Source organism: Macaca fascicularis, chromosome 3, assembly GCF_037993035.2.
Source record: "Macaca fascicularis isolate 582-1 chromosome 3, T2T-MFA8v1.1".
Taxonomy (NCBI): Eukaryota; Metazoa; Chordata; class Mammalia; order Primates; family Cercopithecidae; genus Macaca; species Macaca fascicularis.
Genome location: NC_088377.1, coordinates 171,522,288 through 171,544,917, shown reverse-complemented (window position 1 = coordinate 171,544,917; position 22,630 = coordinate 171,522,288). Strand labels below are relative to the sequence as shown.

The 22,630-nt window shown below is 45.9% G+C and overlaps 1 protein-coding gene and 1 pseudogene across 9 annotated transcripts in view; one reads left to right on the top strand and one right to left on the bottom strand.

Moving 5' to 3' along the window:
- The window catches only part of ZC3HC1 (zinc finger C3HC-type containing 1), a 35,271-nt gene extending 16,094 nt beyond the window's left edge, over window positions 1-19,177 (top strand). For 3 of the 9 annotated variants that reach the window (XM_074035977.1, XM_005550757.3, XM_074035976.1), the window contains 6 exons: window positions 9,208-9,335; window positions 11,302-11,456; window positions 12,717-12,960; window positions 14,090-14,302; window positions 15,289-15,495; window positions 18,738-19,177. In XM_074035977.1, the coding sequence (XP_073892078.1) occupies window positions 9,208-9,335; window positions 11,302-11,456; window positions 12,717-12,960; window positions 14,090-14,302; window positions 15,289-15,495; window positions 18,738-18,806 (1,016 nt within the window). In that variant the 3' untranslated portion in view covers window positions 18,807-19,177. Of the gene's footprint in view, window positions 1-9,191; window positions 9,336-11,301; window positions 11,457-12,716; window positions 12,961-14,089; window positions 14,303-15,288; window positions 15,496-18,737 lie in introns of all 9 variants that reach the window. The other 6 variants (XM_074035982.1, XM_074035980.1, XM_074035981.1 and 3 more) reach the window with 3 other exon arrangements.
- LOC102127863 (DNA-directed RNA polymerase II subunit RPB4 pseudogene) lies at window positions 978-1,396 on the bottom strand (annotated as a pseudogene).
- Window positions 19,178-22,630: the final 3,453 nt, after the last annotated feature.

Genomic DNA, 22,630 nt, shown 5'->3' with positions numbered 1-22,630 from the left:
CTCCTGGGTGAGGCACAATGCTCCCAAGGCTCTCTCAGTCATCAACACTCTCACCCTTTCTTTAAGAATTTCAGGCCGGGCGCGGTGGCTCAAGCCTGTAATCCCAGCACTTTGGGAGGCCGAGACGGGTGGATCACGAGGTCAGGAGATCGAGACCATCCTGGCTAACACCGTGAAACCCCCGTCTCTACTAAAAAATACAAAAAACTAGCTGGGTGATGTGGCGGACGCCTGTAGTCCCAGCTACTCGGGAGGCTGAGGCAGGAGAATGGCGTGAACCCGGGAGGCAGAGCTTGCAGTGAGCTGAGATCTGGCCACTGCACTCCAGCCTGGGCGACAGAGCGAGACTCCGTCTCAAAAAAAAAAAAAAAAAAGAATTTCAAACAATGATACTGGTTTAATTCTTCTTTTGGCATCTAGGTAAGAATGTTCTTTCCCTATAATGTTTACTATGTTCTGGTCTAGTTTCAAAAAGCATGAACAGCCATGCGTGGTGGCTCATGCCTATAATCCCAACACTCTGGGAGGCGGAGGTAGGAAGGGCCCTTGAGCCCAGGAGTTTGAGACCTGCCTGGGTAACATGGTAAAACCCAGTTGCTAAAACAAAACAAAACAAAAGTATAAACACACTGAAATTAAAACAGAAAATATTAAGAATAAAAGATGATGTAGAGCCAAAAACCCATGAGGCAGTCAACAACGTGACTTAAACACACCCCGCCACCTTATCCTTCCTGGAGATACCCTGAGGAAGCCACAGGTTGCCACTGCAAGGCTGCTCCAAGATTACATGTCATTTTGGCCTAACAGTTATTTGAAACAGCAACCTAATCCAACACCAAGCCGGACCGTTCTCTCTAAAAGAATCCTAACTGTCTTCTGCAATGGGATTTCTGTGCAAGTCAGCCCCAAACTCTGGGAAAGTGGTGCTGTGCTGGGGCCGGGGTTCTCCCAAAGAGCCAAGTGTTGTTTGGAGATTAATACTGAAAGGTGCGCTTTCTAAATATCATCAAGAATCTGCTGTAGCTCCTCATCTTCAAACCACCCTTCTAGGCTTGGGATTAGGGCCTTGGACTCCTCAGCAATCTCTAGGCAAAAGTTGGCCAAGCAAGGCCAACCTAAACGTATGAAGCTTTTCCTGGAGCAGTAAGCTATGAACACTGGCAGTGGTCTCTCTGTTTTTGAAATGGGCTGTGTGTAGTTAAACATTTGCATGGAGACCTTTGAGAGTTTCTGTTCATCCTCTTTACTCTTGTTATATTGCTTTTGATGCTCCAGAAGCATATGAACTTCTGAATTTAGAAGTGTCTCAGCTGTCTCAAACTCTGGGAAGGATGAGCTGTGAGGCGTCCTCCCCTAAACCACCAGCCTGCGGATCACTGTTGCTGGCTGTCATCACTGCCTCGCACACCACCACCTAGACTGCTAGAGGTGGAAGCATGGAGCCCGCAGCCTACATTTTCATACTGTTTAAGCCATTTAGTTACTTATTCTATTTCCTGTCTTCCTTCTCCATCCCTCCTCTTTTCCTCCTCCCTCCTTTTCTTTTTTCCTCTTCTTTCCCCATCCCTGCTAAAGCTTCCTGCATTCCAGCCTGGACAATAGAGTGAGACTCCGTCTCAAAAAAAAAAAAAAAAAAAAAAAAGCAAATTCAGCTTAGCCCAGGCTGGAGTACAGTGGCACGATCTCAGCTCACTGCAACCTCTACCTCCCAGGTTCAGGTGATCCCCTTGCCTCAGCCCCCCAGTAGCTGGGATTACAGGCATACACCACCATCCCCAGCTTATTTTTGTATTTTTAGTACAGGCAGGTTTTGTCATGTTGGCTAGGCTGGTCTCAAACTCCTGATCTCAGGTGATCCACCTGCCTCGGCCTCCCAAAGTGCTGGGATTGGCTGGGCGCAGTGGCTCATGCCTGTAATCCTAGCACTAGGGGATGCTGAGGTAGGAGAATCGCTTGAACACTGCACTCCAGCCTAGACGACACAGTGAGACTCCATTAAAAAAAAAAAAAGTGCTGGTACATTTGGGGAATGCTGAATAGTTTCACAGGGCTCACTGCAACCTCTGCCTCCCAGGTTCAGGTGAGAAACTACGAGATTTTTTGAAGAAGGAAGCCACTTCACTCGGCTGTTTTTTGTTTTTTGCTTTTTTTTGAGATAGGGTCTCACTCTTTTGCCCAGACTTGAGTGCAGTGGCTCGATCTCAGCTTACCACAACCTCTGCCTCCCCGGCTCAAGCCATTCTCCTGCCTCAGCACCCCCGAGTACCTGGGATTACAGGTGCACGCCTCTACCGCCTGGCTAAGTTTTGCATTTTTAGTGGAGACAGGGTTTCACCATGTTAGCCAGGCTGGTCTTGAACTCCTGACCTCAAAATATCCACCCTCCTCAACCTCCCAAAGTGCTGGCAAAGTGCTGGGATTACAAGCGTGAGCCACCGCACCTGGCTTCTAGGCTGAATTTGAAAGACCAACAACAGTGGGTAAAAGCAAAAGGCCAAAGGATGGTACATTTGGAGAATGCTGAATAGTTTCACAGGGCTGGCTCACAGTGTCCCCGTGGGGAGAATAGAGAAGACTAAAGTGTAGACAGTGGCCAAACCATGATTTTATTAAATGTACGTGATGAGAAGCTATGAGATTTTTTGAAGAAGGAAGAGATGTTATAGATAGCATGAACTAGGGTAGAGTACAAACTGTAAGGGGTAAGTCTCAAGGCAAAGAACTAAACTTAGAAGACATAAAAGGACTTAAAGTAATAACCCCAGCCAGGCATGGAGTCTCACGCCTGTAATCCCAGTGTTTTGCAGGGCTGACGTGGGAGGATCACTTGCGGCCTGGAGTTTGGGACCAGGCTGGGCACCCTGTCTCTACAAAGAAAACAATCTTTAAAATTAGCCAGGTGTGGTGGCATACCCCTGTCATCCTAAGCTACTCGTGAGATTGAGGCAGGAGGATCCCTTTAACCCAGGAATTCGAAGTTACAGTGAGCTATAATCGTGTCACTGCCCTCCAGCCTACATGACAGAGCAAGACCCTGTCTCTTAAAAAAAAAAAAAAAAAGGGAAATGAAAGAAAAACAGGATAGAATAATAATATGCAGCATTAAATTGGGAAAATAAATATAAACTCAAGATGTTAGAAATCTAGCAGTGATGGCTGCATGGATGTGCACATCAAAACTTACCAAACTATATACCTAAATATGTACAATTTATGTCAATTAGACCTCAGTAAGGCTGTTTAAAAAAATATCTTTTACAGTTATTAGAAGGGGCCCAAATGCAGTAACAGCAGCACTTCTGCCCACACTTCTTTGCATTGTTAGCAACCAGATTTTGGTCCCTCATTTTAGTCTAGTATGATTAAAAGGATCAGGCTCTTTGGAGAGTTGCTGATTCCATGTCTTGGGGCAAGGACAATAAATCAACTTGGATCAGAATATCCTGTTGTTGCTAGAAAGCAAGAATGCTTTGAAGAATGCTACAGACAGGCCAGGCGTGGTGGCTCATGCCTGTAATCCCAACACTTTGGGAGGCCGAGGCAGGCAGATCACGAGGTCAGGAGTTTGAGACCATCCTGGCTAACACAGTGAAACCCCGTCTCTACTACAAATACAAAAAACTAGCCTGGTGTGGTGGTGGGCACCTGTAGTCCAACCTACTCAGGAGGCTGAGGCAGGAGAATTGCTTGAACCCGGGAGGCAGAGGTTGCAGTGAGCTGAGATTGTGCCACTGCACTCCAGCCTGGGTGACAGAGCAAGACTCCGTCTCGGAAAAAAAAAAACGAATGCTACAGACAATGCTAAAAGACTAGAATAGCCAGCCTAAAGGAGATCCACTACCCCACTTGTGGATATCTGAAACTCAAATAAGAAAATAATCATTACAATTTAAAATGCAGCCAGGCGTGGTGGCTCATGCCTGTAGTCCCAGCACTTTCGGAGGCTGAAGTGGGTAGATTGCTTGAGTCCAGGAGTTCAAGACCAGCCTAGACAATATAGTAAAAAGAGAGACCCCAATATAATAATATGCTCTGTCATGCAGGCTGGAGGTCATTGACACAATATAAAAAAAGAGACCCCATCTCTACAAAAAATACAAAAAATTAGCTGGGGATGGTTACACATACCTGTGGTCCCAGCTACTCAGGAGGGTGAGGTGGCAAGATCGTGTAAGCCTGGGAGGTTAAGGCTGTGGTAAGCCATGATTGCACCACTGCATTGCAGCAAAGGAAAAAGATGGGGTCTCACTCTGTTGCCCAGACTGACCTTGAACTCTTGGGCTCAAGTGATACTTCTGCCTAAGTCTCCGGAGTAGCGGGGCTTACAAGTGCCACCTGGCTAATAATAATTAATTTTTAAAATTGATTTTAGTAAGCAGGAGAGCACTGACATATTTGTAAGTATTATTTCTTCTATCAGGTAGTCCATCCCTCCCTCTCTCCCTCCCTCCCTCCTTCCTCCTTCCCTTCCTTCCCTTCCTTCCCTTCCTTCCCTTCCTTCCCTTCTTTCCCTTCCTTCCCTTCCTTCCCTTCTTTCTTTTCCTTCCCTTCCTTCCATTCCCTCCCTCCCTTCCCTCCCTTTCTCCCTTACCCCCTTTTCCCCTTCCCCCTTCCCCTCCCTCTCTGCCTCCCTCCCTCCCTTCTTTCCTTCCTTCCTTCTGTTTCTTCTATCAAGTACACGTTTCTCTCTCCTCTCTCTCTCTGCCAGGCTACAGTGCAGTGGCATGATCATAGCTCACTGCAGCCTTAATTCCTGGGCTTAAGCAATCCTCCTGCCTCAGCCTCCTGAATAACTGTGACTACAGGCATATGCCACCACATCCAGCTAATTTTTTTTTTGGTAGAGATGGAGTCTCACTATATTGCCCAGGCTGATCTCAAACTCCTGGCCTCAAGTGATCCTTCTACCTCAGCCTCCCAAAATGTTAGGATTACAGTCATGAACAATTATGCCTGGCCTCAAATATGTGTTTGTCTCAATCCACGTAGGATATCTCCAGTGGGGATGGTGGAGGAAGGGCATCTGAAAATCCTCTATGAGAGCAAAAAGAACACTTGCAAAATTATCAAAATCAACTTTCTTTTTTTTTAGACAGAATTTTGCTCTGTTGCCCAGGCTGGAGTGCAATGGCGTGGTCTCGGCTCACTGCAACCTCCGCCTCCCAGGTTCAAGCACTTCTCCTGCCTCAGCCTCCTGAGTAGCCAGGATTACAGGCGCCTGCCACCATGCCTGGTAAATTTTTGTATTTTGAGTAGAGACAGGGTTTCACCATGTTGGCCAGCCTGGTCTTGAACTGCTGACCTCGTGATCTGCCCACCTCGGCCTCCCAAAGCGTTGGGATTACAGGCATGAACCACTGTGCCCGGCCTCAAAATCAACTTTCACAGGACGATTGGACAGAGATTTCTTTAAATGCCTAGAACAAATAAGTCCCCCAGCCTTGCCAAGGAGCTGTGTGTGGTGGGGGGAGCACACCTTCAGTAGTCAAGCAGGCAGTCTGCAACTCTGTGTTAGCCTTCACACAAGCAGGACCTCAGCATCAGCCAGAGGTGAGAGCCTAGGGCCTTTTTCAGGTCTTTCCTGGGCATGTGTATAGCTCTGTACTTGCACATGCGCTTCTAGATTCCAAGGAATATGTCAGAGCCTTTCAAGCCTGCCTATGGACATTTCATTTCCCAGCTTTTAAGGTTTTTGGTCAGCTTATTATTTGCTCCAACTCATACTGCTGCCTCAAAGCAACTGTGATGTTAAACAGTTGCCAATGATCATTTTTGAAAACCTGTCTGGGGAAAAGGGTGTTCTCACTGGGACAGTATGATGTTCCAGGCAACTGCCACACAGATCAAATAATGATGGTTCTCTGGAAGGGGGCTTTGGAGGAGCTCCACCTCTTTTCTGTGCTCTCCAGTGACTGCTAAGCTACTGGTTTTCACCATGATTGTGGGGATGTTGGTTTTCTTTTTCTCTCTTTTTTTTTTTGAGATGGAGTTTCGCTCTCGTTGCCCAGGCTGGAGTGCAATGGCGCAGTCTCGGCTCACCAAACCTCTGCCTCTCAGGTTCAAACGATTCTGCCTCAGCCTCCCCAGTAGCTGGGATTACAGGCATGTGCCACCATGCTCGGTTAATTTTGTATTTTTAGTAGAGACAGGGTTTCTCCATGTTGGTCTTACTGGTCTCGAACTCCCAACCTCAGGTGATCCATCCGCCTTGTCCTCCGAAAATGCTGGAATTACAGGCGTGAGTCACTGCGCCCGGCCAGGATGTGCGTTTTCAAGGCTACCACAGACCTGAGCTGGGGAAGGGAGGGTGGAAACGACAGTTAAAACATCACAAAATGGTCCGGGTGCAGTGGCTCACACCTGTAATCCCAGCACATTGGGAGGCTGAGGTGGGCGGATCATGAAGTCAAGAGATGGAGACCATCTTGGCCAACGTGGTGAAGCCCCATCTCTAATAAAAATACAAAAAATTAACTGGGCGTGGTGGCAGGCACCTGTAGTCCCAGCTCCTTGGGAGGCTGAGGCAGAAGAGTTGCTTGAACCCGGGAGGCGGAGGTTGCAGTGAGCCGAGATCGCGCCATTACACTCCAGCCTGAGCCACAAGAGTGAAACTCCGTCTCAAAAAAATAAATAAAATAAAAAATAAAAGCCGAGATAGCTTTATGTTTGCTCCTCGCTAAGACAAAAATTAAGAATTCTTATTTTTAAAAAAGGAAGAATTGCCGGGTGTGGTGGCTCACATCTGTAATCCCAGCACTCTGGGAGACAGAGGCAGGCAGATCACATGAAGCCAGGAGTTCGAGACTAGCCTGGCTAACACAGCAAAACGCCATCTCTACTAAAAATACACACACAAAAAATTAGCCGGGCATGGTGGCACATGCCTGTAGTCCCAGCTACTCGGGAGGGTGAGGCACCAGAATCATTTGAACCCAGGAGGTGGAGGTTGCAGTGAGCCAAGGTCATGCCCCTGCACTACAGCCTGGGCAATGGAGCAAGACTGTCTCAAAAAATAAAATAATTTTTTAGGATTCCTGCAGGGTTGGTAAATTTATTGGCTCAGACATAGCACTAAGGACCCAGTCCTTGCAAGAAGCATCTTGTTCTAAAACTAGTTCCTCTCAAGGCAGCAGTTTGAAGAATCATGTGCAAACACCATCTAGCCTTCACATAGTCACAGAATCCCTCCAGCCCACTACCTTTCCTGTCTGTTGACCACGACTGGATCAAATACCCCTTCCTAAATGGGTCACTGTTAAGGAAAACGCTGCTGTTGGGATTGGTAGAGACAAGTCAGGAATTTACCCTATGGGAAAGACAAGACACCAAACAAAACCTTGCTTCTGCTAGCAAGGCAGGAGCAGGAGATAGCTGGGTGAACAGCTAACAGTATCTGCTGTATCCCTATTGTACACTCTTATAATGGTCTCTCTTTACTGTTGTGATAACACTTATCACACTGTAATCACATTGCATGTCTGGCTTCCATATTAGATTATGAGTAACTTAAGGATGTTGAATGTGTGTCTCATCTTTGTAGCCTATGGGGCTGCCTTATAGTGCTGTTGAGCAACTAAATGTTAATTTGAGGCTGAGAAAAGACCAGTGAGTTGAGTGGCTTCCTACTTTTTAGATGATCAGGTTAGGATGACATGTTCTTTCTTCACTTTTCCTATGAAATCTCTTCCAGTATGTGTTTTAATTCTTTATTAAAGCTGATTCAGGGCTGGGTGTGGTGAATTATGCCTGTAATCTCAGTACTTTGGGAGGCCGAGGCGGGTGGATCACCTGAGGCCAAGAGTTCAAGATCAGCCTGGCCAACATGGTGAAACCCCATCTCTATTAAAAATATAAAAATTAGCCACGCATGGTGGCAGGCGCCTGTAACCCATGCTACTCGGGAGACTGAGGCAAGAGAATTGCTTGAACCTGGGAGGCAGAAGTTGCAGTGAGCCAAGATCGCACCATTGCACTCCAGCCTGGGCGACAGCAAAAACTCTGTCTTGGGGGGGGGGGGGGGAAGCTGATTCAGTGTAGTTTCTACTTATCATTCTAGGCCTACTAGACTGACCTTTTTAAGAAGTAGCTTAGCAAGGCCTTTCCGCACTCATCATTTGCCTTTGTACCAGTATACCAAATATGCAGTAGATGAATTGGGTAATGCCAGAGATAATTATACTATAGTATATAATCAGTTTCCACACTGCTTAGATTTCAGACAGATTCTTTTCCAACTTAGGTATTACCAGTAGAATTCTTAATTGTATACTTTATTTACTCTGGTACCCAGTTAATGCTTCACCTTATAATGTGAGCCTTTTTGTATCTCTGGTGTAGACTTTAGGAACATGCCACTTTTTTCATTCTTAGCTCACAGTAAATTATAACTTGGTAGCTGTTACAAAATGATGGTTCTTTAAGCCCTTTCGCCTATTTAAGTCTCCATCTTTACTAACTCTGTTTTGTTTTCTCCTTCTTAAGGTAACAATTTCAAACATACACAGAAGCACACGGAATAGTATAAATAATAAAACCCCATCACTCAACTTCAGCAATGATCAACTCATGGCCGATCTTGTTTCTTCTGTATTCCTAACACCTAACACCCTGCCCCTCTGCGTTGTTTTGAAGTTCAGTCTCACATATTATGCCATTTTATCTGTAAATATTTCAAGATATAAAAGATAGGGATTCTACTTTTTAAACGTAGTCTCAGTAGTATCATTACAGCCCCATCAAAATGAAAATCAGTAATTTCCTGACACCATCAAATAGCTCATCAATTTTACTACATTTCCTCAGTCATTTAATACATGTTTATTTATTTTATTTTATTTTATTTTATTATTATTTTTTTTTGAGACAAGAGTCTTGCTCTGTTGCCCAGGCTGGAGTGCAGTGGCGCAATCTCAGCCTCATTGCAACCTCCGCCTCCTGGGTTCAAGTGATTCTCCTATCTCAGCCTCCCAAGTAGCTGGGATTACAGGCGTGCACTGCCATGCCTGGCTAATTTTTTGTATTTTTAGTAGAGATGGGGGTTTCACCATCTTGGCCAGGGTGGTCTTGAACTCCTGACTTCAGGTGATCCACCTGCCTCAGCCTCCCAAAGTGCTGGGATTACAGGCATGAGCCACCGTGCCCAGCTGTGTTTTTTATTTTTTACAGTTTATACCAATACAATCTTCCAGTTTACTTTTTCCACAGACCGATTTGGGATGTTGCCCCTGGATGAGCCTGCTATTCTTGTTAGTGAATTCCTAGATCGTTTTCAAAGCCTTTGTCACTTGGACCTCCAGCTTCCTTCCCTAAGGCCGGAGGACTTGAAAACTATGGTGAGTTTTTCCTGACTAGGCTGCAATGGCTTCCAGTTGTTGCCAGTATTTATACCTGAAGCATTTCTTTTAATGACAAGAAGATGCAATTGCTGTGAAGAGAACTGCTTGTCTATCTCTCAGCTCACTGTTTCAGTCTCCACCAGGAAGGTGACTGTTGAGAGTTCCATTTGAATGTTTAGGTATGGTTTTTTAAATGGCATGGATTCAATTTAACATATACGTATATAAGCAGAGAGTTTATTTGGACCAAGTTTTAGGGCTATAACCTGGAAGCATAGATTCAAGTTTGCTCTGAATATATGCTGCCCATAAATTCTATTTTATCTTGATTTATTACTTAAATTATTATTATTATTTTGAGACCGAGTCTCTTTCTGTCATCCAGGCTGGAGTGCAATGGTGTAATCTTTGCTCACTGCACCCTCCGCCTCCCAGGTCCAAGCGATTCTCCTGTCAGCCTCCTGAGTAGCTGGGATTACAGGTGTCTGCCACCACACCCGGCTAATTTTTGTATTTTTAGTAGAGATGGGGTTTCACCATGTTGGTCAGGCTGTTCTTGAACTCCTCACCTCAGATGATCCACCCACCTCAGCCTCCCAAAGTGCTGGGATTACAGGCATGAGCCAGCTCACCCAGCCTACTTAAACTATTTAACAGAAAATACTGAAATGTGACTGCATATGGTTTATTGCATATCATTTTTCAAAGAAAGTACAAACTCCTTTCTCCTTGTGAGTAGAAACGTTTAAATGCTGTAGTCAGCCTGGGCACGGTGGCTCATGCCTGTAATCCCAGCACTTTGGGAGGCTGAGGCAGGCGGATCATCTGAGGTCAGGAGTTCGAGCCCAGCCTGGCCAACATGGTGAAACCCAGTCTCTACTAAAAATACAAAAAATTAGCTGGGCATGGTGGTTTGTGCCTGTAGTCCCAGCTACTCAGGAGGCTAAGACAGGAGAATTGCTTGAACCTGGGAGACAGAGGTTGCAGTGAGCCGAGATCACACTATTGCACTCCAGCCTGGGTAACAAGAGCGAAACTCCGTCTCAAAAATGAAATAAAGTAAACGCTCTAGTCAATCTGTACTTTGAAACTGAATATTTACTGTTCCATTTAATCACCCTATGGGTACTCCATGAAGACAAGCTTTACTGTAGGAAATAGTAGCCTCTTCAAATTAAGAGAGTGGTACGGGTTTTAGCATCAAATTGTTAACTTCCCAAACTCCCCTCCAAGTACTAACCAGGACTGACCCTGCTTAGCTGCTGAGATCAGACGAGATTGGGCACATTCAGGGTGGTATGGCCAGCGACTGAAACTGTTAACCTCTGATGCTTATTATGAATATAACCCTGTCCCAAGCCAAGGCAATTTTTTTTCACCTGGTCATAGTTCCTTATTTTTCTTAGAACAAAAATAAAGTCTAACAAGCTTTGTCGTTCCATCAAAAAGTAAATTTAGAGCCTGGGGCATGGTGATGCACGCCTGTAGTCCCAGCTACTCAGTAGGCTGAGGTGGGAAGATTGCTTGAGCTCAGGAGTTCAAGACCAGCATGGCAACATAGTGAGACCCTATCTCTAAAATTTTTTTTTCTTTAATGTTTAAGTAAATTTAGCATCAGGCTAAGACATAAGCAGCAATTTGTTTTCACTATTTGGGTTTGAAGTTTGCAGGTTTCAGGGAAAATCTGCAGCTGATAAATTGAAAACAATTTAGTACTAACAAGAGTTTTGGCAGTTCCAGGGAGATTCCGTCTTTCTCAGTCAGCAGATTCAGGGCAATTCAGAAAGCTTCTGTGTGATACTATATCCCTGTCCTGGAAGTATTTGTTCTCTGTGAAGAGAACTGTCTTCATGTTTGTAATTTCCTTCCTGATTTTCCGCTTGTACTATCTAGGTATGTTATAATGTGTGATTTTTCTTTTTATGGTAGTTGAAACGAAGTTTTTTACTTGGCTCCCTTGTAGTGCTTGACAGAAGACAAGCTCAGTCTTCTCCTGCACCTGCTTGAAGATGAACTTGATCACCGAACTGATGAGAGAAAAACTACAATCAAATTAGGCTCAGACATCCAAGTCCACGTCACTGCCTGTATTCTCTCTGTGTGTGGCTGGGCATGTAGGTGAGTCAGCGAATTTTGCCCGGAGACATGAGCCATGACAACAGCATTACACTTGTATATGTCAGTCACTTATCGCATTTAGGAATCACATGGTGTTTCCCGTGAGAAAAAGAGACAAAGAGAAACTGGGTGGGGGATGGCAGCGTGGAGAATGGATAATAAGAATTAGTAACAAAACCAGAACTGGAATTCAGGAATTCTTGGTGTTCACAACTGAACTTTGTTTATTGTACGGTTGCTTCTCGACTGGGAATTTGTGTTCTATAAACAGTGAACCTCCTTTCTAAAAATAGAAAGAAAATAAGCTCTTTTCTATTTTTAAGAAGGAAAAATAGAAAGGAAGTTCTTTTCTATTTTTAGAAAGGAAGAAAAATCCACTTAATTGATGAAAACTACCATAGGAAACACCAGCTGGAGTCTTCTAGGCCCCCGTGTTGCTATTTCCATTCCAGCTGTTCAATTTGGCATAGACTCCCACTATCCTTAATCTACCAAAGAGAGCATATTTAAAGTCAGATTGGTTCTGACAATAAATAAATCTTGATTTATTTTAAATATGCTCTCTTTGGTAGATTAAGGAATGTTTTTCGTCTAAAGGGAAAAGACTTTAAGAGGGACAAGAGAGGCGGGTACAGTGGCTCACCTGGCCAACATGGTGAAACCGCATCTCTACTAAAAATACAAAAATTAGCCGGGCATGGTGGCAGGTGCCTGTAATCCCAGCTACTCAGGAGGCTGGGGCAGGAGAATCACTTGAACCTGGGAGGCAGAGGTTGCAGTGAGCCGAGATCGTACCATTGCACTCCAGCCTGGGCAACGAGTAAACTCTATCTCAAAAAAAAAAAAAAAAGAAGGACAGGAGAAACCTTTTCGTTGTTGTTGGTGGTCAGGCTGGTCTCAAACTCCCGACCTCAGGACCGCAGGTGATCCACCCATCGTGGCCTCCCAAAGTGCTGGGATTGCAGGCATGAGCCACCACACCTGGCCGAGAAACTTTTAAAACATGCCTGCAAAACAGTCTTACCATAAAGAGCACAATAAGAACCCTAGGTCTTTCTATGGGAAATACATGAGAGATGATGAAGTATGAAGCTGGGGTCCTGAGATTGGAGCACAGAGGCTCTGACAGGCCATGGTTCCCTGTCCACTGGACTGTTCCAGAAATTGGATGAGATAAAGCATACTTGCGAGACATTACACTTAGTCATTTGGAAATGTTACACTTTGAGAAAATTCTCTTTTTTTTTCATTCCTATCTAGTTCCTCTTTGGAACCCATGCAGCTTTCCCTGATAACATGTTCGCAGTGTATGAGGAAGGTGGGGCTCTGGGGCTTCCAGCAGATTGAATCATCCATGACTGACCTGGATGCATCCTTTGGCCTGACCAGCTCCCCGATCCCAGGCCTTGAGGGGCGACCAGAGCGCTTACCTCTGGTGCCTGAATCTCCTCGGAGGATGATGACGCGGAGCCAGGATGCCACTTTCTCCCCAGGCTCAGAGCAGGTATGCACTTAGCTTGTTTGGGGTGGACTTTTAAACAACATTCTTGGCAAAAGTGTTATTGGTAGGCCGGGCGCGGTGGCTCAAGCCTGTAATCCCAGCACTTTGGGAGGCCGAGACGGGCGGATCACAAGGTCAGGAGATCGAGACCATCCTGGCTAACACAGTGAAACCCCATCTCTACTAAAAAAATACAGAAAACTAGGCGGGCGCCTGTAGTCCCAGCTACTCCGGTGGCTGAGGCAGGAGAATGGCGTGAACCCGGGAGGCGGAGCTTGCAGTGAGCTGAGATCCGGCCACCGCACTCCAGCCCAGGCGACAGAGCAAGTCTCCGTCTCAAAAAAAAAAAAAAAAAAAAGGCCGGGCGCGGTGGCTCAAGCCTGTAATCCCAGCACTTTGGGAGGCCGAGACGGGCGGAGCACGAGGTCAGGAGATCGAGACCATCCTGGCTAACACGGTGAAACACCGTCTCTACTAAAAAATACAAAAAAAAAAAAACTAGCTGGGCGAGGTGGCGGGCGCCTGTGGTCCCAGCTACTCGGGAGGCTGAGGCAGGAGAATGGCGTAAACCCGGGAGGCGGAGCTTGCAGTGAGCCAAGATCCGGCCACTGCACTCCAGCCCTGGCGACAGAGCAAGACTCCGTCTCAAAAAAAAAAAAAAAAAAGTATTATTGGTAGAAAGTTGGAAATTAATTTAGGTGGATAGGCTTCACTTCCCACTACATTGGTCACAATATCACGTAGTGTTTCTGTTCACTAATGGAGAAGCTAAATTCAGCCAGACCCGGTGGCTCACGCCTGTAATCCCAGCACTTTGGGAGACTGAGGCAGGTGGATCACTTGAGGTCAGGAGTTCGAGACCAGCCTAGCCAACATGGTGAAACCCCGTCTCTACCAAAAATGCAAAAATTAGCCAGGGGTGGTGGTGGGCGCCTGTAATCCCAGCTACTTGGGAGGCTGAGGCAGGAGAATCACTTGAACTTGGGAGGCAGAGGTTGTAGTGAGCCAAGATCGCCTCACTGCACTCCAGCCTTGGAAACAAAGCGAGATTCTGTCTCAAAAAGAAGAAGATTAAAGAAAGAAGTATCATTAATATCATTTGTGTAATTCCATTATCTCCCCTTTCCTTCAGGCTGAAAAGAGCCCTGGTCCCATTGTCTCTCGAACTCGGAGCTGGGACTCTTCCAGTCCTGTTGACCGTCCTGAGCCAGAGGCTGCTAGCCCCACCACCAGAAGTCGCCCAGTGACCCGAAGCATGGGAACAGGAGACACCCCTGGCCTGGAGGTACCATCTAGCCCTCTGCGGAAAGCCAAACGAGCTCGCCTCTGCTCCTCCAGCAGTTCGGTGAGTCCACCGCGCATGTAGCAGTGGCTGAGCAGAAACAGCATGTTGGGCTTTCCCTGGGCAGCACGGAGAAGCAGGCATGAGCCCTTCCATGGTCCAGTGCAAAAAGTAGACCCTGTGAATAAGTTTAAAGTTGGGTGACCAAAGGGGAAAAATGTCAGTCATGTTTTTTGCTCCTTTTTGCTCCTTTGGGGTGGATTCTGGAGAAATAATAGATATTTCAGGCAAATGGAACAGCAGTGTGATACAGGGACAAACCTGATATGGCAGTGGTCCCCAACCTTTTTGGCACCAGGGACCGTTTTCGTGGAAGACCATTTTTCCACGGACCAGGGTTGGGAGGATGGTTTTGGGATGATGTAAGCACATTACATGTATTGTGTACTTTATTTCTATTATTATTATATTGTAATGTATAATGAAATAATTATACAACTCACCATAATATAGAATCACTGGGAACCCTGAGCTTGTTTTCCTGCAACTAGATGATCTCATCTGGGGGTGATGGGAAACAGTGACAGACATCAGGTGTCAGACTCTCATAAGGAGCCCGAAGTCTAGATCCCCCACATGTGCACTTCACAGTAGGGTTCCTGTTCCTGTGAGAATCTAATGCCACTGCTGATCTGACAGGAGGCAGAGCCCAGGTGGTAATGCAAACAATGGGGAGCGGCTGTAAATTCAGATGAAGCTTTGCTTGCCTGCCTGCTGCTCACCTCCTGCTGTGCGACCTGGTACCTATCCATGGCCTGGGGGTTGGGTATCCCTTATCCCTTGTGATAAAGTGTAGCTTGTTTAACACAAAAGGAGTGAAAAAAAATAAAGAAAATGCGAGGAAAATGTATAGGCAAAGTTTAAAGGAGAGCATAAACACTCGAAGTATAGTTAGTTGTGAGATTCTGGACTTAATGACTAGTAGCAGTGTCTCCCTGAACTTACCTAGCGTCTACCCATGAATGCTATTTCTTTTTCTCCTTCCTCAGGACACATCTTCCCGAAGCTTCTTTGATCCCACCTCTCAGCATAGAGACTGGTGCCCTTGGGTGAATATCACACTCGGCAAAGAAAGCAGGGAGAATGGTGGAACTGAACCAGATGCCAGCGCCCCAGTAGAGCCAGGCTGGAAAGCAGTGCTGACCATCCTCTTGGCCCACAAACAGTCTAGCCAGCCAGCTGAAACGGACTCCATGGTGAGATAAGCCATTGCCTGTGTGTGGGCAGCACTTGCTGTGTATAGGAGGAGGAGCAGAGGCTGGTCCTGTAATTAGCACCCTGCCTGCCTTCAGCTCCCATACATCAAGTTATTTGGGTTTGTTTGTTTGTTTGTTTGTTTTCTGAGATGGAGTTTCGTTCTTGCTCAGGCTGGAGTCCAATGGTGCGATCTCAGCTCACTACAACCTCCGTCTCCTGGGTTCAAGCAATTCTCCTGCCTTAGCTTCCCAAGTAGCTGGGATTACAGGTGCCTGCCACCATGCCTGGCTAATTTTGTATTTTTTAATAGATGGGGTTTCGCCATGTTGGCCAGGCTGGTCTCAAACTCCTGACCTCAGGTTATCCACCGGCCTCGGCCTCCCAAAGTGCTGGGATTACAGACATGAGCCACCATGCCCAGCTTACACATCAAGTTAGACTCATTCTGCTTTAGTCCTAGGGAATAGGCATAGAACCGGTTCGTCTTTCTGCAGTTTAGCATATGGCATTCCATCAAGTTCTGATAAATTATTTTGTTCTCCTAAATAAAATGACTCCAAGTAGAAAAGGAGTACAGAAACAGAAATAGATGAATAGGCAGCTGCTCCGGCCTCATGTTGCAGACAGCTGCTTTTTCTTTCAGTTGCTATCACTTGCACTTGGAGCCTGGCCAGTTAACTTAGCTGTTTGGAGCACTGGGCTCTGACACCAAAATGATGGTTTCATTCCACACGCCGGGCACATTACTCTGTTCTACAGCCCAGACTGTGACTCTGCTAGCCATTGCAGCCATGACTGCTATGGGTTACAAATGTGGGTGACAACTGAGAAGAAAAGTCAAGTGTTTGCTCTGTTTAAAGATTGGAAGTGATAGGCTGGGCAATACAGAATCATGAAAACTGGGTTCTCTCCTTGGCTGGCTCACTCCCAGATTTTCCTTGTAGCTTGTAACAATTTCTGACCTGTATAACTTTCAAGGACAAAGTAAAATACTTGTCAGCAGATATTTACAAGCAGCACTCCTAGATTCATGGTTTTCTAGGGTTACAGGATTCCACTGGAGGGAACTATTGTAATGCTAAAAGTCCAACAATGCATGGCGGCGTGGTGGCTCACACCTGTAGTCCTAGCACTTTGGGAGGCCAAGGTGAATGGATCACCTGAGGTCAAGAGTTTGAGACCAGCCTGGCCAACATGGTGAAACCCCGTCTCTACTAAAAATATAAAAAAAAAAAATGAGCCGGGTGTGGTGGCAGGCACCTATAATCCCAGCTACTTGGGAGGCTGAGGCTGGAGAATCACTTGAACCCAGGAGGCGGAGGTTGCAGTGAGCCGAGATCGTGCCATTGCACTCCAGCCTGGGCTTCAGAGAGAGACTCTGTCTCAAAAAAAATAATAATAAAAATAAATGTATATTAGTACCCTCAGTAAATATGCAGGTGAAGGTTTTCCAAGTTTTCACAGGAAAAAAAAAAAATCTGCATTTCTCTACCTAGATCTTCAGAAACTAGTACATTGGCAGTTTTCAATAAGACTCCTCTCTCTCACTGCCATATGAAAAAGAAAGCCCATGGGGTTTTGTTTTTGTTTTGTAGTGGGAAAAGTTGGCCTCATAATTGGCCCTGGATTCCAGGACTTTTAAGATCTTTTTTTGTCTTTTTTGTGGGTAGTGTCTTTTAACCTTCTGACAGCTGCTGCGACTGGATGCTAGAAAGCTTAATGAGACGGTGTGGTAAAGGATCCTGATGTTTGAAAAAAAAGTATATACCAAGGCCAGGTGCAGTGGCTCATGCCTGTGATCCCAGCACTTTGGGACTCTGAGGCAGGGGGTCACCTGAGGTCAGGAGTTCGAGACCAGCCTGGCGAACATGGCAAAACCCCGTCTCTACTGAAAATACAAAAATTAGGCAGGCCTGTTGGCATGCACCTGTAGTCCCAGCTACTACAGAGGCTGAGGCAGGAGAATCGGGAGGTGGAGGCTGCAGTGAGCCAGGGTCGCGCTACTACACTCCAGCCTGGGCAACACAGTGAGACTCCCTTTCAAAAAAAAGAAAAATGTGTATACTATTTTTTCAACTCATGTTTCTTTCAACTTTGTCATTCTATTAACTAAATTTCCCTCAGTCATTAGTAAGAGTTCAAACTTTTTCCTCCTGGAACTTATTGAAACATCCTCAAAGAGGATAGATTTTTTTAAAACTGAAAGTGAAAGTGGGCCGGGCGTGGTGGCTCATGCCTGTAATCCCAGCACTTTGGGAGGCCGAGGAAGGCAGATCACGAGGTCAGGAGATCGAGACCATCCTGGCCAACATGGTGAAATTCCATCTCTACTAAAAATACAAAAATTAGCAGGGCATGGTGGCACATGCCTGTAATCCCAGCTACTCAGGAGGCTGAGGCAGGAGAATCGCTTGGACCAGGGAGTCGGAGGTTGCGGTGAGCCGAGATCGCACCACAGCACTCCAGCCTGGGCGACATTGAACATGTCATATGAGAGACTGGAGGTAACTGTGGATCATCTTGCTGGACATTCTTTGCACTCTCACTGAAGCCCTTTCTGCGTGGAACATTTGCTCTTTATTGTGACGCTCAAAGGCAGACAGAACCAAGTGTTCTGATTCACCAAGAGCTTTTGTCCCCTAAGGAATTACTTTGTCTCCCTTTACCACCATTTCTCAGAATCTCAGAGTACTTCATTGGCATAATCAGATGGCAGTGAGATTCTTCCTATTACTAGCACTGCTGGCTAAAACATAAAGCTGTGAAGACCAAGGCCAGAGCTTAAACTCACAGGGGTCATTCAACTCTGTTTTTATTACTTGGCCTTGGTTTATACTGTTAACCTCAGCTAGGCATCACATAAGTATAAATGCTTATTCACAAGAAATAATGAACTAGGGCCAATTCAGCATCATGAATGAAAAACCAGTGCAAAACATGTCATGCAGTAACGGCAAGTCAGAAGTGTCATCCACAAGTACAAAGATGAGGACAGACACAGATGCCTGACGGGAGGATACGTGCCGTGTCTTAGAGGCTCAGAGTGTGTTAACAGGAGTCTGACAGTAGAACATCAGCCCCTCGATCTTTAGTCTGACTTTAGGTATACATTATATATAGCATACTACAAAGTGAATTTTTACTCAGTCCTAGACATATCCAGATCATTGGGGGACAAATGATTTATCCTTTGTCTCTATCAAAGAACCTAATCACTAATAATAAGCTTTTCTGCCTACAGAGTCTCTCTGAGAAATCAAGGAAAGTATTCCGAATATTTCGGCAGTGGGAATCTCTATGCTCATCCTGAAGATATTCTAGCCCCTTCCTGGAGAGAGTTGGAACGCGAGTGACTTTTGGAAACATTAAGGCTGAGTTCCTTTTGGTCAGCTGACGCTAAGTTTTTCCTGTTCCGGGTTAATCCTAAGGAGCCCCTGCCATAGCAAAGGCAGGGAGTGTCAACGGTCTGCATCTGGCTGAGGGAGACCCGTTTCCTTTCAGGGATGTGGACAGGGTAAGGGCAGCAAGCCTGATTCTGTTGAAGGAGTGCGGGGTTAACAGACCAGAAGGAGGACTAAGGACCTGACCACCCATTTCAGCATCTTCAGTGTGGGGTGGTGTTCTGAGGACTCTTCTATCCCAGGAGTATGACAGCGTGTATTAATAAAATATTTGCTAAGATTCTCCTTGTTGGAGAACTGTTTTCCCCCTTGCCTTGTGGGCCGGAGACAACGTCAGTGGAACATTCGACTTTTGATTTTCAGATTGGCTGCGAAGCCTAAAATTTGTGATTCCAGTCAAGGAGGTATAATCTTCCCTAAACCAAAAAAGCAAGATGATTTTCATTATGCCACCAGGAAATTTCCTGGTATGTTATAGTGAATGGTAAGCTGATAATTTTCTCCTTGCTTTGATGGTAACAGAATAAAACAGTGTAATGGGGAGGAAGACACTTCAGAAGAGACCCCTCTCCATGTGCCATTGAATGCATGACTCCCGCAGTTGGGCTTCCCCAAGAATCACTGCTTTTGGGGGATCATCAGTTTTTGTGGTAGAGAAGGTTGACCCTGAACTGCCCACTGATAGAGTAACCATGACCTAGCAAAGGCTAGAAAGTGATTATTTTCTGATATGCCATGTTTTTAGTCACTGAGATTGTTTTATTTTATACTTTTGTACTGAAGTATTTTAAAGAAAATAACAGACATAATATTTTACTCACAGTTTAATCTCTAAAAAATAGAACCTAGGCCAGGTGTGGTAGCTCACGTCTGTAATCTAGCACTTTGGGAGGCCAAGGCGGGTGGATCACTTGAGGTCAGCAATTCAAGACCAGCCTAGCTAACATGGTGAAACCCCATCTTTACTAAAAATACAAAAATTAGCCGGGCGTGGTGACAGGTGCCTGGAGTCCCAGCTACTGGAGAGGCTGAGGCAGGAGAATCATTTGAACCCAGGAGGTAGAAGCTACAGCGAGCCGAGATCATTCAGTGTACTCCAGCCTGGGTGACGGAGCGAGACTCCGTCTCATTTTATATATATATATATATATATCTTTTCTCCTACATATTACACCCAACAAAAATTAATAATACAACCGGGCGTGGTGGCTCACGCCTGTAATCCCAGCACTTTGGGAGGCCAAGGTGGGCAGATCACCTGAGGTCAGGAGTTCAAGATCAGCCTGGCCAACGTGGTGAAACCCTGTCTCTACTAAAAATACAAAAATTAGCCAGATGTGGTGGTGCACACCTCTAATCCCAGCTACTTAGAAGGCTGAGGCAGGAGAATCGCTTGAACCCGGGAGGTGGAGGTTACAGTGAGCTATCACACCATTGCACTCCAGCCTGGCCAACAGAGGGAGACTCTGTCTCAAAAAAAATAAAGGGGGCAGATCACCTGGGGTCAGGAGTTCAAGACCAGCCTGACCAAAATGGAGAAACCCCATCTCTACTAAAAATACAAAATTAGCTGGGTGTGTTGGCGCATGCCTATAATCCCAGCTACTCGGTAGGCTAAGGCAGGAGAATCGCTTGAACCTGGGAGGCAGAGGTTGCGGTGAGCCGAGATCGTGTCATTGCACTCCAGCCTGGGCAAAGAGCGAAACTCTGCCTCGAAATAATAATAATAATAATCCCTGAATATCATCTAATACTACCTAGTCTATATTCAAAATTCCTGATTGTTCCAAATACATTGTTTACATCTGAGTTGCCCAAACCAGGACACGATCATGAATTGCGTAACTCGTTTTAATCTAAAGGGCAGTCTTTTCTTTCATGCATGTCAGATTTTAAATTGGTCATTTTTCAGTCTTAGCTTTTAAAAGGTAAAATCTCTCCTACACCAATCTTTTATCAGTGGACGAAGCCAGGTGGAGGCTGTCTAGGTGGTTTTATCGGTGGACGAAGCCAGGTGGAGGCTGTCTAGGTGGTTTTATCGGTGGACGAAGCCAGGTGGAGGCTGTCTAGGTGGTTTTATCGGTGGACGAAGCCAGGTGGAGGCTGTCTAGGTGGTTTTATCGGTGGACGAAGCCAGGTGGAGGCTGTCTAGGTGGTTTTATCGGTGGACGAAGCCAGGTGGAGGCTGTCTAGGTGGTTTTATCGGTGGACGAAGCCAGGTGGAGGCTGTCTAGGTGGTTTTATCGGTGGACGAAGCCAGGTGGAGGCTGTCTAGGTGGTTTTATCGGTGGACGAAGCCAGGTGGAGGCTGTCTAGGTGGTTTTATCGGTGGACGAAGCCAGGTGGAGGCTGTCTAGGTGGTTTTATCGGTGGACGAAGCCAGGTGGAGGCTGTCTAGGTGGTTTTATCGGTGGACGAAGCCAGGTGGAGGCTGTCTAGGTGGTTTTATCAGTGGACGAAGCCAGGTGGAGGCTGTCTAGGTGGCTTTTCTAGGTGTGTTCTCTTACCTTAGGCCATGGTAAGTGGTTCGTTTATTGTTGGTCTCCAGGTCTCTCTTAGGAGACTAGAAAGGAGACCTCAAGTCTCTCCACTACCGTTTTTAATTTATACTCCCCGCAAAAGTATTTCCACTTATTTAAAATAGACAAGACTCCACATTTTTTTTTTATCGATATGTATTTTGAAATCATAGGTTGGGAACGGTGGCTTACACTTGTAATCCCAGCACTCTGGAAGGCCAAGGGGGGCAGATCATCTGAGGTCAGGAGTTCAAGACCAGTCTGGCCAACATGGCAAAACCCCATCTCTACTAAAAATACAAAAATTAGCCGGGTATGGTGGCGTGCACCTGTAATCCCAGCTACTCTGGAGGAAGAGTCAGGAGAATCGCTTGAACCCCGGGGACAGAGGCTGCAGTGAGCCCAAGATTGCCGCCATTGCACTCCAGCCTCGACGTCAGAGCAACAGTCCAGGTCAAAAAATAAAAATAAAATAAAATCATAAATGGAAGCAGAGGCCAGGCATGATGCCTCATGCCTATAATCCCAACACTTTGGGAGGCTGAGGCAGGAGGATCACTCGAGTCTAGGAGTTCAAGACCAGCCTGGGCAACAAGGAGAAACCCTGTCTTACGAAAAATAGAAAAAAATTAGTGAGGTATGGTGGCTTTCACCTGTAGTCTCAGCTACTCAGGATGCTGAGCTGGAATGATCTCTCGAGCCTGGAAAGGCAGATTGCAGTGAGCTGAGATCACGCTGCTGCACTCACTCCAGCCTGGGCAACAGAGTGAGACCCTGTCTCAAAATAAAAATAAATTGAAGCAGATTGAGACTGTGTAATTCAAGAAACATTCTCTTTCATGTGTGAGGCACTGTGCTAGCCCTTATAGATGAATGACTACCTAGTTTCTGCCTCTAAGAAGTGTACAGGCCAGGCCAGAAGACACACTGGAATATAAATGTTGCACAGGACAAACTGCTAAATGCTCTAGTCTAGGAGAGGTATAAAAAAGGAAGAAGTTAATGGTCACATATCACTGGGAAGAGCTTTGAGGAAGGTGTAGATTTGAGCTGGTCCTTGGAGATGAGTGGGAGATGTAGGCTCCATGAGAACAGGGACTTTGTCCTGGTTTTAATCTCAGCACTCGAAACAGTGCCTGACACGTGATAGACCCTCAGTTAAAAATATGCACATCCGAGACTGAGGGAGCCGCATGTAAGATATGTTCCAGGAA